The 17,026-nt window shown below is 45.4% G+C and overlaps 1 protein-coding gene across 2 annotated transcripts in view; it reads left to right on the top strand.

Moving 5' to 3' along the window:
- LOC137326252 (cytosolic phospholipase A2 zeta-like) overlaps positions 1 to 17,026 on the top strand; it is a 101,777-nt gene that overhangs the window by 44,509 nt on the left and 40,242 nt on the right. The window contains exons 8-10 of one of the 2 annotated variants that reach the window (XM_067991171.1): positions 8,161 to 8,339; positions 13,999 to 14,112; positions 15,807 to 15,844. In XM_067991171.1, the coding sequence (XP_067847272.1) occupies positions 8,161 to 8,339; positions 13,999 to 14,112; positions 15,807 to 15,844 (331 nt within the window). The remainder of the gene's footprint in view (positions 1 to 8,160; positions 8,340 to 13,998; positions 14,113 to 15,806; positions 15,845 to 17,026) is intronic. The other variant, XM_067991172.1, reaches the window with a different exon arrangement.

Raw genomic sequence — 17,026 nt, 5'->3', positions numbered from 1 at the left:
AGGGATTTTAAAACAAGAATGTGAATTTTAAAATCGAAGTGTTGTCAGACCAGGAGCCAATGTAGGTCCAGAACCACTTCAAGTTCATTTTGGAAACCCTGGTGCCTGGGTTCAGTACCACAGAAGGGAGCATGCAGGCGATTCTTTGCATGCCAGGTGCTCAAATGAAATGCAGAGACGAGCATTTTCTGAGGATTTGGACGAAATTGCCACAGCTTATAATAGTCCTCAAGTATTTTCAAGTCTTCAAGCATGCATTCCGCTTGAGGAAGAGTTCCTATCAAAAGGTCTGGGTTGCAAGTGCAATTACCTGGTCACAGGTGTTCTTTCCAGGTCTAAACCCACATTGCTTCTTTGGGATCTACTCCTCAAAGAGAGGCATCAGTCTTTGGAGTAAAATCCTTTCCAGGAGCTTGTACATAACGCACAGGAATGATATTGGCCGGTTGTTTTCTGCCTATCCAAATGTCCTTGACTGGGTCAGCGGGATATCACAGATGTCAAGATTGAAAAGTGCTGGTCCTAAGACTGAGTCCTGTGTGAGCCTTTTATTCAGTAGTCGAGGTCTGCTAATCTGTTCCATGAGATGTTGTGGAGATGCCGGTGATGTACTGGGGTTGACAATTGTAAACAATTTTACAACACCAAGTTATAGTCCAACAAATTTATTTTTAATTCCACAAGCTTTCGGAGGCTTCCTCCTTCGTCAGGTGAACGGTATTAGATGTTGGTTTACAACGTACTATTCTAGACATTTTCGGCAGTAGACCGTCCTCCCACACTGCAGGCAAGTCCACAAAAGCTTCTGTTGTTTTGAGCCCACACTGATAACCAGCTTTGGTCTGGGTTGCAAGTGCAATTACCTGGTCACAGGTGTTCTTTCCAGTTCTAAACCCACATTGCTTCTTTGGGATCTACTCCTCAAAGAGAGGCATCAGTCTTTGGAGTAAAATCCTTTCCAGGAGCTTGTACATAACGCACAGGAATGATATTGGCCGGTTGTTTTCCGGATTTTCGGGTACTTCACCGCTTTCAGGATGGCAGTGACTTTTGCATGTTGGCATAACTCGGGCATCTGGCCAGAGGCGTGCAGGTTGGTAAAGAAGCATGCTAGCCAGTCGCGGACATGTTGACATAGGTTCTTCAGGGATTCTGAGAAAATGCCGCCTGAGCCTGCAGTTTTGCTAGTTTTGGTAAGTGCCAAAACTTTGTCCATTTCTTTGTTGAATGACCTTGATAAAAATGATGTTGGTGGGCAGTCAGAAAGGGAGCAAAGCAGCACTTTTTTTACTTCCCTTTCTTGATGGCGATCTGCGTGGATCTTGGGATTCGGGAGTATTTGGGAGGCAATGGCTCTAATTTAGCACTACCAGGTTACAGAGAAGTCTCCAGGTTTCCCTGCTCGAGTGTGTGAAATCTAGGGTCTTGCCCCTCGCTCTTTACTAGCAGAATTTAGTGATTCCAAGAGTGCAGTTGCAGCAGCAGGGCTACCTGTTGTCCTATGTTCCTCTAGAATTGCCTCACTATCGACTGATCGGCAGGGAGTATAGGCTTTCCTGTACCCACAAGGGATGTTCCTTTCGCGGCCACCTTAAGGAGGTTGATAAACCTGTTGTAGTTTTCAGCGTTCAGAGGAATTCATTATACCTGTATTTCTGTGATTCCAGTTAGCCTTCATAAAACTCCAACGTGGCTTTGGTAGTGATTTGATGAATGGGTTTTGGAGACCAATAGGTCGATTTTGACTATGTGGAAAAGACATCAAGGACAGATTGTTCCACCACCGGGGGGGCGGGGTGTACATTTTTGTCACAGTTCACAAAGCACACATCTGGAGAGTAGCCTTTTCTCCGTCTAGCAGAATGGAATGCTCCTGGCTTCTGAAGATCGAAAAGTAGGTATTTTTCTTGATTCCAGGCCCATTCAAGGAGCTGTTCACCTGCAACATTGCGGTCGTCATAACCCCAGGTTATGTGATGTCCTCACCCCATATTGAAGGGTGGCTATGATTTGGCAAAATTAGTTTGGGCCAGGTAACATTTGGTGGCCTATCAACATTGGTAATTGTAAACGCGCCGTCTCTCATTGTCATGAAGGCAGAGGGAATGGCCAAGGTACTAAATGAGTACTTTGCATCTGTCTTTACCAAGGAAGAAGATGCTGCCAGAGTCTAAGTAAAGGAAGATATAGTTGAGATACTGGATGGGCTTAAAATTGACAAAGAGGAGGTACCAAAAAGGCTAGCTGTACTTAAAGTAGGTAAGTCACCCGGTCCGGATGAGATGCATCCTAGGTTACTGAGGGAAGTAAGGGTGGAAATTGCGGAGGTACTGGCCATAATCTTCCAAACATCCGTAGATACGAGGGTGGTGCCAGAGGACTGGAGAATTGCAAATGTAACACCCATGTTCAAAAAAGGGTGTAAGGATAAACCCAACAACTATAGGCTAGTCAGTTTAACCTCAGTGGTGGGGAAACTTTTAGAAACGATAATCCTGGACGGAATTAACAGTCACTTGGACGAGTGTGGATTGATTAGGGAAAGCCAGCACGGATTTGTTAACGGCAAATCGTGTTTAACTAACCTGATAGAATTTTTTGATGAGGTAACAGAGAGGGTAGATGAAGGCAATGCAGTTGATGTGGTGTATATGGACTTTCAAAAGGCGTTGGATAAAGTGCCACATGGTAGGCTTATCATCAATATTGCGGAATAAAGGGGGCAGTAGCAACAGGGATACAAAATTGGCTAAGGGACAGGAAACAGAGAGTAGTGGTGAACAGTTGTTTTTTGGACTGGAGGGAGATGTACAGTGGTGTTCCCCAGGGGTCGGTACTGGGACCACTGCTTTTCTTGATATATATTGGACTTGGGTGTACAGGGCAAAATTTCCAAATTTGCTGATGACACAAAACTTGGAAGGGTAGCAAACAGGAGGATAGTGATAGACTTCAAGCAAATATAGACAGGCTGGTGGCATGGGCGGCAAAATAAACTGAAGGGTGCAATTCTAAAGGGAGTGCAGGAACAGAGATCTGGGGGTATATGTGCACAAATCGTTGACGGTGGCAGGACAGGTTGAGAAAGGGTGAAAAAAGCTTACGGGATCCTTGGCTCTATAAATAAAGGCACAGAGTACAAAAGTATGGAAGTCATGATGAACCTTTATAAAACACTGGTTTGGCCACAACCAGTTCTGGGCACCGCACTTCAGGAAAGATGTGAAGGCCTTAGAGAGGGTGCAGAAGAAATTTACTCGAATGATTCCAGGGATGAGGGACTTCAGTAACGTGGTCAGACTGGAGAAGCTGGGGTTGTTCTCCTTGGAACAGAGACAGTTGCGAGGAGATTTGACAGAGGTATTCAAAATCATGAAGGGTCTAGACAGAGTGGATAGAGAGAAACTGTTCCCATTGGCGGAAGGGTCAAGAACCAAAGGACATAGATTTAAGGTGATTGGCAAAAGAACCAAAGGTGCCATGAGGAAAAACGTTTTTACACAGCGAGTGGTTAGGATCTGGAATGCACTGCCCAAGGAGGTGGTGGAGGCAGATTCAATCATGGCCTTCAAAAGGGAACGGACTAAGTACTTGAAAGGAAAAAATTTGCAGGGCTACGGGGATAGGGCGAGGGAGTGGGACTAGCTGGATTGCACTTGCATAGAGCCGACACGGACTCGATGGGCTGAATGGCCTCCTTCCGTGCTGTAACCTTTCTAAGATTCTAAGGCGTATGGTGTTGAAGAGTTCAAATTCAAGGAACAGTTGTTCCAGAGTTCTTGTCTCAAAAGCTGTCAACTCGTGTTGTGTTTGGTGTTGGCTCACTGCTAACATATCCGGGAATGCGATATTTTGATGCTTGATTGTTACCTGAGACTCTTGTAGCACGAGTAGCAACTTGGTCAAGTAGTCGCATTTTGCAGGTGAGAGGCCTTCCACATTGAGGTGGCAGACATGTAGATGTGGGCCGACGTCTCTCGTTTGATGTTGGCCCCGAAAAGGACCGTATTGGTTAGGAATGTCAAGTGTGTTGCTTTTTGGAGCGGGAAGCCGTCAGTTGGCGTTCGGTTGCCTTGTTGATGGCGTTAGTCGTGCTGGAGCACTTAACATCTTCTGTGGTTCTATGGTTCTAACAGAGAGATCTAGGTGAAGATTACCATCTTCTTCCCCCTTGGGAAGAGTTAGATCACCAACCAGAGCTAGCTAGTTTCTAAACAAACGGCAGGTTGGCTGGGCAGCTTGGCTCGGTAGAGCAGGTCGATTCATTGGAGCAGCTTTTTGAAGTAACCGCATCCTGGTCCAAGGGGTTAGGGTTAGGGTGGAATGCTGACTCATTATTGCCTTTGCTCCCTCAACATATGTTTTCAGTCACAGTCTCCTGTGACTTCTCTCCTAACGCCTGGAAATTCAATCGCGCCCATTTCTCGGACACTGAACGGTTGCATAAGCTCCCGATCTGGCGGGCATGAAGCATCCGCCCATTTTGAACCGCAAGCGCGCCAACCGCCCTATTGGATCAGGCTTCTCCGTAGGCGTCCAGAGCGCATGCCAGAACTATCTTATGTAATCAAGGATCATACGCTTGTTGGAGGATCCTTTTCCGATTTCGGTCTGCCCCGGTGCCTGACTCGCCACGTGCTAAACTCACCCAGCAACTTGTGGCACTAACAGGCCATGAAGGACCCCTCACCAGCACTATTTATGTCCCAGAGCATGGTACATTGGCGAGACCGTGCAGACGCTGCGACAACGGATGAACGGACACCGCGCAACAATCACCAAACAGGAGGGTTCCCTCCCAGTCGGGGAACACTTCAGCAGTCAAGGACATTCAGCCACCGACCTTCGGGTAAGCGTACTCCAAGGCGGCCTTCGAGACACACGACAACGCAAAATCGTCGAGCAGAAATTGATAGCCAAGTTCCGCACCCATGAGGACGGCCTCAACCGGGATCTTGGGTTCATGTCACGCTACCCCACCAGCGAACAAATGTTATCTGTTTTTAATATAACGGGTCAGTTGCTGTCTTTTCTATGTTTCTACCTCTCTATCTCTGTTTTTTTTTGGTTTGTTTTTTTTTGGTGATTTGTATATTCGGAGACCTTGTAGGTAACACCTGTCTGTCTGCACACTGATTGCCTTGGCAACGGGCAGTTGAAAAAACTGTCTGTAATCACCAAGCATTGTTCTGTGATTTATAAATGCGATTTCATTTCGAGGATTTCATTTCCAACAACGTTCACCTGAGGAAGGAGGAAGCCTCCGAAAGCTTGTGAATTTAAAATAAAATTGCTGGACTATAACTTGGTGTTGTAAAATTGTTTACAATTAAGCATTATTTAAAGGGATCATGCAGCACTTACAGGTTAGTTGCTGGTTTGTCATTTCAGGCTGCTGGTTACCTTCTGGGCATTTTTTGGCCTGCTTTCTGCCTCTGGAAAGTTAAGTTTGACTGCTGAGAGGAAGATTTTGCTGAAGCTTTTGGCTGCCTTCTAAACCATTTGACAGCATGGGTGGTCTGGTAGGGCCTTCGGGTGTGGAGGATGAGGGGGAGCAGCCAGGAAGACTGTGGAGAGCAGGAGCATCTGTGACAAGATGGAGGAGGCAGAGGGCACCGTGCAGGAGGCCATACCCGCAGCGGGTATTCAGGGAACACTTCTCTTACATTAACTTCCCTGAGGAGCAATGTCTGAGGCGCCCTCGCTTCACAATGGATGTTGTCACTGAGCTATATCACCTGCTGCAGCCACAGCTCGAGCATTGCACTGGGACATGGACAGCGCTGCCTGTGCCTGTCAACCTTTATGCCACGGGCTCCTTTCATGCTGCAACAGGTGACAGCAGCCAAAACTCCCAGTTTGCGGTCCGCCGATGTATCAGGAAGGTCACCAAGGCTCTCTTTACCAGGAGAAACACCTACACCTCCTTCCCTATTGACAGAGTGAAGCAAGATGAGAGGGCACTAAGTTTCACCGCATGGCAGGCTTCCCCATGGTGCAAGATGCCACTGAATGCACAAACATCACCAGCCTGGCATCTCTATCAATTGAAAGGGATTCCACTCCCCCAATGTACAGCTGGTTTGCGACCACAAGCAGCTCATTTTGCAGATCAGTGCCCGTTATCCCAGTATCAGTCATGGCTCTTTCATCCTGTCCAGTCCTCTGTGCTGCCTTCATTCCAACCAGGCCAGCAAGTTACAGACTGGCTTTTGGGAGACGAGGGCTATCCCTTCTGGACCTGACTCATGACTCCGGTCAGGAATCCGGGTGCAGCTGCAGAGGACGCCTACAACGAGAACCATGCCGCCACAAGTAACTTCATTGAGCAGACAATTCACGTGTTTAAGCAATGCTTCCGCTGCCTGGACTGTTCAGGAGGAGCCCTGCAGTACACCGCTGAGCACGTATCCAGATTTGTCGTTGTCTGCTGCATGCTCCATAACTTTGCCATCATGAGGGGCCAGCTCTTACCACCACCTGGGCAGGAAGAGGAGGAGGAACATCCCCGAGCTGCCAGAGCTCTTAGAGAGCAGCTCATCGAAGAGCACTTCACCTAAACCATCCCCAAATACACCAACAGTCCCACTATCCTTACCACCGTCCTTCAGTCCAGCCTTATAGGTCTTCCCTCACTTAACTACAAGTATAAACACGAACACCAAATCCAGAACAAAAAACAAATTTGTCAAACAACTCAATGACATCTCAATCTAACAGTTAACAGAAATAATTATGAATCACCCTTGTGCAAGTCCCTTGTGCCTATATTGGTGCTCCAATGAAGTGTTTCCCCAGTAGCTGCAGCTTGGGTGGTGGAAGGCTGCTGAGCTTCAATTGAAGACACTTTACATGGCTGTGGAGGACGACCTCGAGCAGCTTTGGGCCTCGGGGGCCCGGCTGTAGACTGCAGCATCTCGGCATGTGCAGGAGCAGTCTGGCTCAGCTGTTTGTGTGGCACTAACAAGGGCATTGGCAGAGTGGGTGGTAGGGGAGCAGACACGCTGTCATCCTGAAAGAGGAAAGTGATTTCAGACACTCCCGATATCTGATCCCCAAAAAGACAGCAGCCAGTGAATAGTGTGGCTGGCACTGGCTGCACGCCTAACTCATGATAATGAGCAGGCAGCACGAACATGTGGTGCTTGAGACAACACTAACAGTCTGAAGCAGTAATAATACCTTTCATGCTTCCCAGCATGCCATCTTGTAACTGTTCTGTTGTTTTTTAGTTGTTGTTAATAGTTTTAACCAGATTCTGTTCTTTGAGCAATCCAGAGTTTCCAGCCCATGCTTTTAGTTTTCTTTAGAAGTCCAAAATCCTTCATGAGCATGGGGGCCTTCCTGCCAGTTAACACCACCTTGTGCTGTGCAAGCTCGGTACGTGGTGAGTGAAATGCTGGAGTATTCAAAAATTGAAAACGGGTTCTGCAAGATGCACAGAACCCTCACTTGAATAAATTATTCTGGCCTTTAAATGTTCCCGATCTGCACTCTGCTGCCAGCACTTCGACCTTATTCAATAGGGTGGGCCACACACTCAAGTGTGTAAAACTAATTTTACATTGGACCCTTACAGAGAGACGAGACTTATCCTATCAGTCTCAGCTGGATTTGAACCCAGGTGATTCTTGGGATGAGAGGGTTGTCCTATGAGGAGACATTGAGTAGAATGGGCCTATATTCTGTGGAGTTTAGAAGAATGAGAGGTGATCTCATTGAAACGTATAAAATTTTTAGAGAGCTTGACAGGGTAGATGCTGAGAGGCTGTTTCCCCTGGCTGGAGAGTCTAGAACTAGGGATCATAATCTCAAGGTAAGAGGTTAGCCATTTAGGACCGAGATGAGGAAAAATTTCTTCACTCAGGGTTGTGAATCTTTGGAATTCCCTACACCAGGGGGCTGTGGATGCTCAGTCATTGAGTATATTCAAGACTGAGATTGATGGATATTTGGACACTAAGGGAATCAAGGGATATGGGGATCGGGCGGGAAAGTGGAGTTGAGGTTGAAAATCAGCCATGATCTTATTGAATGGCGGAGCAGGCTTGAGGGGCCTGCTCCTATTTCTTATATTCTTATGTGAAAGAGTACTGTGCTCTCCTCTCATTGTTTTTTTTAAGATATTAGTGCTCAATAAGTTCTGTTTTGCTCTTGCAGGTGTTAACACACAGTATAATATGTCTTTGAAAGTTGATGGAGCCTATGAAGAGGAGCAGGTCACCACTCTCAAACCTATCTCAAATCCTGTGTGGAATGAAAATTTTGTCTTCCACATAGACAAGAGCTTGGACCCAAAACTGAAGATTGACCTGATTCAAACCAGCACAGTACTGCAGGTGAGCAATCTGACCTCACACTGATCCCACTTCATACCAGCACAGTACTGCAGGTGAGCAATCTGACCTCACACTGATCCCACTTCAAACCAGCACAGTACTGCAGGTGAGCAACCTGTCCTCACACTGATCCCACTTCAAACCAGCACAGTACTGCAGGTGAGCAGTCTGACCTCACACTGATCCCACTTCAAACCAGCACAGTACTGCGGGTGAGCAATCTGACCTCACACTGATCCCACTTCAAACCAGCACAGTACTGCAGGTGAGCAACCTGTCCTCACACTGATCCCACTTCAAACCAGCACAGTACTGCAGGTGAGCAGTCTAACCTCACACTGATCCTACTTCAAACCAGCACAGTACTGCGGGTGAGCAATCTGACCACACACTGATCCCACTTCAAACCAGCACAGTACTGCAGGTGAGCAATCTGTCCTCACACTGATCCCACTTCAAACCAGCACAGTACTGCTGGTGAACAACCTGTCCTCACACTGATCCCACTTCAAACCAGCACAGTACTGCAGGTGAGCAACCTGTCCTCACACTGATCCCACTTCAAACCAGCACAGTACTGCAGGTGAGCAATCTGACCTCACACTGATCCCACTTCAAACCAGCACAGTACTGCAGGTGAGCAACCTGTCCTCACACTGATCCCACTTAAACATAGTCGCAGTTGACTTTTCAATGCACTGACAACAGCGTACCTGGATTGCACAGTCCAACGGGGAGGACAAATCAATGTTGTTGTGGCAATTGATGAAACGATTGGATATGTGTCTGGAGGGTGAAGTAATTGAGGGATGCAGTAAGAAGGTGGGTAGATGGGAATGATCTGTGATAAAGGGCGAGACTTGCTTGACCTTATGACATTTCTCTGCCTCCCAAAATTCTTATGTTCCAAAATTGTGGAATTTGTTGACCGACTCTTAAAAGTTAATCAATCAACTAATTGTTAAAACTTTATCAAAAGGGAAAAAATGACTGGTTGCCAATCAGTTACTAGTAAGTTGCATTTAAAATGGCTGCTGCCTTTTTGACCAATTAGAACTGTTATTGAATGACTTCAGAAATGTGACTTTTAGTCTCCTGCCATTATCACATTGTGGCAACATAGAATTATAGAATCTTACAGCACAGAAGGAGGCCATTTGGACCATCTTGCGTTTGCTGGCTCTTTGAAAGAGCTATCCAATTAATCACACTCCGCTGCCCTTTCCCCATAGCCCTGCAATCTCTTTTGGACCTGCACAGCCTCCAGCTCCCATATTCAACTCGTCGTACACCCCACATGAAAAAGAGAAGTCCTCTCCACAGTAGACTAACCTCTCGTCCTGATGCCATGATGCCACTACGAATAAGGAAAGCATCGAGGGGATGGGTGTGGATTCTGGACAGGAAGTTGTAAAGAAAAGGCTGCAAGCATTAGTTAAGAATGTAAGCAGGCAGAAAGAATTGGGACTGTTCATAGGAACTGTTATTTATTGAAAAAAGACCACAGTCCATCTAGTTTGCCATCTACCATCCTAATAATCACATGATACAATGATAAAGGAGTTGTTGACTACACATGGCAATCAATCTCTATCAATTAGTCTACAATAGATCTAGACATGAGGTGAGGAAAACCCCCAGAGGTCCATAGGTCCAAAGTCACCTGTTCATCCCAAACCTGTTACACTTACCACATGTCATGTCTCAAATTACTCATCCCAAACCTGTTACACTTACCACATGTCATGTCTCAAATTACTCTAAAGATACTGTATCCCAAAATGTTATTTTCTGAAAGGAATCTATCATTTTCATTTGAATGAGTCATTACTATCTGCTTCCACCGTCTCCCTAGGTAGTCTGTTCCATAGATTAACCACTCCCTCACTGAAATAATGTTGCCACAGATCTGTTATGAATTTACCCCCCTTCAAGCACAGGCCGTGACCTCTGGTTCTACTGTTCTGGACAAAATGAAACAGCTTGTCATAGTCTACATTCTCTAGACCCTTCAGAATCCTAAAATCAGCAATCCTATCACTTCTTAACCTCTTTTCCAGTGAGAACATGCCCAATTTACATAATCACTCCTCGTAATTTAATCCCTCCAACAGCATAATCATTCTGGTAGCTCTCGTCTGTATCCTTTCATTAGCTGCAATATCTTTTTGTATTGTGGTGACCAGAACTGTGTATAGTATTCTAAGTGCGGCCACACCAGAGATCTATCAAGTGGCTCGATTACCCCGCTACTTTGACTCAATATTGATGTTTTAATGTATCCCAACATCGGATTTATTCACTGACATCAAGTATTGTTCAATTTATTGTCAATCAGGACCCCCAGATCTCTTTCATTTCATTTTATTTTCTTTCCTTTTAAGTAATAGTCCCTTCCTGGGTTTTTTGACCCCATATGAAGCACATTGCATTTCTCTACGTTGAATTTCATCTGCCACCTGTCTGCCCAATTGCCAAGTATATTCAAATCCTCCTGTAGCTTATCCTGTTCAGCTTTGGAGTATACGACCTTCATTAGCTTTGTATCATCTGCAAATTTAGCCACCGTGCCTGTGACCCCCTACCGCCAGATCATTTATGAAGATATTGAACAAGAGGTCCCATAACAGATCCCTGTGGGACCCCACTGGTCACATTCTCCCAGGCTAATGACAATCTCTGCACCACTGATCTCTGGGTTCTAGTAATCAACCAATTACGTATCCATTGTAAAATATGTCCAGCGATTCCTGCTTTCTTTATTTTCAGTACCAGCCTTTCCAAAGTGTTCAGGCAGACTTTGGAGTAGACAGGGAGTTCATGTGACCAATCGGGGCACAGCTAGACAAGGTGGTTACAGAGAACAGTTATTTTATAATCAAAATATATGTTCAATTTTTTTTAATAAGTTTATTCTATTTTTAAAGAACACAATCACCTGAACAATGAAATGACTACCTCGAGTAACAATAACATAACACAAGGTATAAAGGGATCTAGGGGTACAGATTCACAAATCATTAAAAGTCGCAACACAGGTTAATAAGGCCATAAAAAGTGCAAACCAAGCACTGGGGTTCGTTTCTAGAGGAATGCAATTGAAAAACAGAGAAGTTATGTTAAAAATATGTAGAACCTTGGTTAGACCACACATAGAGTACTGTGCACAGTTCTGATCTCCATATTATAAAAAGTATATAGAAGCATTGGAGAAAGCACAAAAAAGATTCACAAGCATGATACCAGAACTGAGAGGTTGTACCTATCAGGAAAGACTACACAGGCTGGGGCTCTATTCTGTAGAAAAGAGAAGACTGAGAGGTGACCTGATAGAGGTCTTTACAATTATGAAGTGGTTCGATAGGGCAAACGTAGAGATGTTTCCACTTGTAGGGAAGTCCAAAACCAGGGGCCATAAATATGATAGTCACTAATAAATCCAATAAGGAATTCAGCAGAAACTTCTTTACTCAGAATGTTGAGAACGTGGAATGTGCTACCACATGGAGTGGTTGAGGCGAATAGCACAGATGCATTTAAAGGGAAGCTAGATAAACACATGAGGGAGAAAGGATTAAAAGGATATGCTGATAGGGTGAGATGAAGTAGGGAGGTAGGAGGCTCGTGTGAAGAATAAACACCGGCATAGACCAGTTGGGCCGAATGGTCTGTTTCTGTGCTGTAAATTCTACGTAATTCTATGTATGATAACCTGCAACAAAATGATGTCAAAAATACCTGAATTGGCAAAATGAAGTCCCAGACCAGAGATTGACTAATCATACACAATACAACAACAACTTGCATTTATATAGCACCCTTAACATAGTAAAATGTCCCAAGGCGCTTCACAGGAGCGTTATCAAACAATAGTTGACACCGAGCCACAAATGGGGATATTAGGACAGAAAAGTGGTGGGTTTTAAGGCACATCTTAATGGAGAAGAGAGAGGCGGAGAGGTTTAGGGAGGGAATTCCAGAGCTTGGGGCCTAGGCAGCTGAAAGCACAGAGATAGGGAGGGACCACGCCATGGAGGGCTTTGAAAACAAGGATGAGAATTTTAAAATGAGGTGTTCCCAGATTGGGAGCCAGTGTCGGTCAGCAAGCACAGGGGTGATGGGAGAACAGGACTTGGTGTAAGTTAGGATATGGGCAGCAGAGTATTGGATGAGCTCAAGTTTACGGAGGGTGGAAGATGGGAGGCCGGCCAGGAATGCTCAGTAAGCCAATGGGGACAGTGATGTGGTTCAAGCTTTCTTGTGCTCACGGCAGAAAAGCGTTCATATAAATGGACCGAGTCTCCTATGGACTGGAATTTGTGCCCTTAGGCCAGCCTGTGAATGGGATAGTGTGTCACAGGACTAAGAGTTACCCTTTAATTACGGTATAGCACACCAGAGATTGCATGGGGTGCTCATCACATTCTCCCGCTTTTTCCCAAAAGGTGACAAGTATCACACTGTCAGACCAATGAACATAGACTAAAACTGATCGAAGTAGAATAATACAGAGGCAAAGAGACACAACAAGATACCAAAAAGCGCAAAGTGTGAAACAGTCCGTAGGAGGTTAATATATGAACATGTTTCTTACACATTACAATAATTTGGAAGACTCTTGGATGAAATAGTCTTTCGTAGACTTCCAAATGTTATGCCATACCCACGTGACCAATTTCTATGTTGAACTCATGGAGTTCAACTTCACAAGTGAACTGATCTAAATTTGAACAGCTAGGGCAGTTGTTTGTATGCCAAAATAACTATTCATGGTGTTAATATTGAAACATTAACAATATTTCTTCCAAGCAGATTCTCAAAGGGTCAGCTATCTGCGACAATGAATTCCTGTGTACCCCAGGTCTGCCCACTTGCATACATTAACATTTCATGGCTGAGCTGCCATGTGATTTGGACCTAATACCTCTGATACAGCTTGTGGCACCAACACAGAAGCCTAGTGAGCTCCAATTGAAAATGGAAAGGACACATTTATGAATGTCAGCCGAGGACAAGATCAGATTCAGATATGTTACACCCTCCTGTCCCCACCCCCTCCCACACTCCTCCATCTCAGCCTGCTGACCTTCACTTACTGGGCTAACACATGAATGATCATTTGGATGAGGTACTGGACTGATTGTCCGTAGAACCTTACATCAGCTAAGGGTCAATACTTTGAGGAAAGTTGCGGGGGGGGGATATCTTTTTGGACGCTAGAACAGAATGTTTTGCGTAGGCTGAGAGAATGTTTCCCTTGGCTAGAGAGTCTAGAACTAAGGGGCATAATTGCAGGATAAGGGGTCGGCTATTCAAGACTGAGATGAGGAATTTCTTCACGCAGGGGGTTGTGAATCTTTGGAATTTTCTACCCCAAAAGGCTGTGGATGCTGAGTCATTGAATATATTCAATGCTGAGATGGATAGATTTTGGACTGTAGGGGAATGAAGGGATATGGGGATCGGGCGGGAAAGTGGAGTTGAGGTTGAAGATCAGCCATGATCTTATTGAATGGCGGAGCAGGCTCGAGGGGCCGTGTGGCCGACTCCTCCTATTTCTTATGTTCTTATGTATAGCAGTGATGAAGCAGATAAACAGTGCATTTGTAGCTTCAACGTGTGAGAACTCCTTTTAACAACACCTGTCCATTTGTCATAGGATGATATGCATGTTGAAATGACGAAGGACACCTCCATAGTGGGTTCAGGCTCCGAGCCCCTGTATCAGCTTCCTCTTGGGAAGAATGTGGCGGTCACATTACCCCTTGGCCAGGTGAGCAGGGTTTAAAGCCATTGGTCAGCTCTTACACATGGGTTGACTATCAGAGGGACGTTCCCAGTCAGTTATTATGAGTATCAGTGGGCAGCCTGCTCATAACTGCCAAGTATTGAGATCGACAGCCCCATAATAGCACGGCTACTGAAAATCCAGTGTGAGTTGGACTTTCAGCCATTGTATAATTCAGTTCACTTTGGGCTAAAATTTACCTTGCCTCCTTTATTTAAAATAATCAGATGAAGTTAAGATGCAGTGCTCCGCTGTGCAATTTCAACAGTTCACTTCAGTAGTAGTGGACGGCTAGCATCTGTTGCAGCAATGTTTGTTTTCAAATGTTCGTAAATGTTGTAGGAGACGGGATCCAATGTTGGTTGTCCAGGGTGCAGAATGTTCCTGAGTGAGGGGAAGGGTGAGTGTAAGCTTTGACTCGACGGGGCAAGGAAGGAGGTATGAAGTTTATGTGTTGGAAGTCAAGTGGATGAAGGGCCATCTAATCTTTGGCAAAATGGCTTTGACTTCATGGAAAGCTGAATGCCGTGCCTTCCGAATCAAAATAAACTGGACCACTGTTCCCAAATCCGTTTTGTATGAGGGTGAGGTGAGCCAATTGAGCACATCTTGACTATTTGTTGACTGCTGTTACAGTTTGTAATTGACCGGTTACAATGAACAGATCAGCAACAATCTCACAAGTACAGGCCTGCAGTGAGGCCCTTTAGTACACTGATACAAGAACCTTCTCCTGATTTCCCAACACAGTGAGCTCCCAGGGAGGCGAGAACAAGCAGCTCCCCAAAGGAAAGAGCAGAAAACTGGAGTCAGCCTCCCCTGTTGCCCCCTGCATTCTCCAGCAGATGCTTCAAGTTTTGCATATGTTGTGTGCCCAACATTGCGGTATGTGGTGTGGGGAACAAAAGAAATAAAATACATGGCCACCGCATGGGGAGAGGAAAGAAAGTGAATAGTTATTGCAGGCCCTTTGGAAGAATGGTGTGATGCTTAAGGAAGCAAGGAAGGAGCAATGGTGACTTGGCTTAAGAAGCCGGCCCCTTCCACAGACCACGCACAATCTACACGTTATGGTCCCTGTCCGACTTACTAAATCTTGCAAGGGAAACTTCTACAGAAATACTTATACTTAAAGCAAATCAAACAGCTCCAGGATATCTATCCAGCCTCACATCTCCATTATTTATCTCTCTCCTCTTACCCTTTAGAGATAATACCTCATCCCACAGCTCCATGGAATATCAGTCAGTACTGACCCTTGTATCCTTTGTTGCTGTCTTCCCAACCCTCTCTTTTCACTGCTCGCTGCGGGTGGCGGGGGGAGTACTTCTCTTTGGGCAGTAATCGTATTCACTGGGAAGAGACTAGGCCAATTCTTCCTGGTTGGCCACACCTAGCACTTCCCTGGGGCGTAGCTGAGTAATAGCTGGGACGGTGCTTATTACCCTCAGTCTCAAGTACTCATCTCACGTACACTCGACGTAAAAGAAACCTAAAGGAGAAAGAACTCTCAAATCCATCACCAGGCCAGTTGTGAAGAGGGACAGAAAGAGAGGAGAAAAGGAGGATAAGTGAGAGAAGGGAGGAATATACTCATGCCACTTGGCTAGCTGCCACAGCCGGTTTGACATTCTTCTTAAATAGCACGAGTAACTTTACCTCCTCATAATCTCTCTTAGGAACAGAGTGTCGACCTGAAGCTGAAGGCTAAGAAATGGTGAGTTCATTTTGATTGGTCTCTGATTTATGTTCCCTTAACTCTTTATATATTAAGCCCTAGTCTGTCCAACTCTTGAATACTGCTGCTGTATCTGGGGAGGCCATTCTCTCACACTCCTGTACGGGGTACGAGAAAAAGATGTCACCTGATGGGTGATCGCTGTCTTTACCTCTGTAAGGGCTGATTTTAACTTTCAGCGGCGGCAGAAAATGAGTGGTCATGGATCTGCTGCCCCACATACACCCGATTTACCTTCCCATTGGAGATCCACTACTGTCGATTTTCCCCCACTGCCATAAGTTAAAATCAGCCCTCCAGCGTCCAGCCCCTCTCTTACAATTGCAACTTTTCTTGTCTCCTCTGAAATTTGCCCCCTTGTGCCTGCTTGATCCCCTTCCTCCCTGCATGCTTACTGTGTTAAAATAAGGACTCATCACACTGATTCATGCTCTAGCTCCTTCTTTCCTAGGTCCTCCAAACTGTTGAACTCCTTATCTCCCTCTTTTCTTTTCTTCCTTCAACAATCTGTATGCTTTCAAAAGCCAAGCTTGGAAATTGCCTAATCAGAATTCCTGATCGTTCTCACCAACTTTCCTGCTCTTTAATGCACTGTGGGCCCCGGCCTGTCACCTGGATTTCTCGATAATTTTTTATAAAAGTTGGAGAAAATATATAAGTAATAAGTTCCCGCCAATAGCCTTTGCTTAAAGGCACGGGCCAGTGAATTACCAAGCCGCATAAAGACCACATGGTCCCACGTGTACTGGTTTCAGCCAGGGCAGCAGTTGGAGTGTTAAACTTGGCCTCAGGGGCTCAGTACATGTCAAAACTTCAGGCTCACCTGAAGAATGGCCGTTTGGGTAAGGTCCCGGAGGGCAGTCAGCCCCACCATAAGTCTAGAGAGAAGAGGACAAAATTAGAACAAACAAAAAAAAGGGTGAATTTCCGTTGCTTATTCATTGTTGCATTCATATGTTGCTCTGCTGTGGGGGGAGCCTGGCTAATTTCCACCCCCAGCGCAGGAGTGTCAAGACTAGATCAGCAATCCCAGCACAGACCAGAAAATGCTGGAAATGCACAGCATCATTACAATATGTAAATTGTAATAGTTATTGTAATTTATCAAAAATTACCATCATACAATAGCTTTTGCAAAGGGAAGAAAACTTTCATGTGTGT

The sequence above is a fragment of the Heptranchias perlo genome, chromosome 10 (genome assembly GCF_035084215.1).
Source record: "Heptranchias perlo isolate sHepPer1 chromosome 10, sHepPer1.hap1, whole genome shotgun sequence".
NCBI lineage: Eukaryota > Metazoa > Chordata > Chondrichthyes > Hexanchiformes > Hexanchidae > Heptranchias > Heptranchias perlo.
This window is presented reverse-complemented; position numbering and strand designations above follow the sequence as displayed.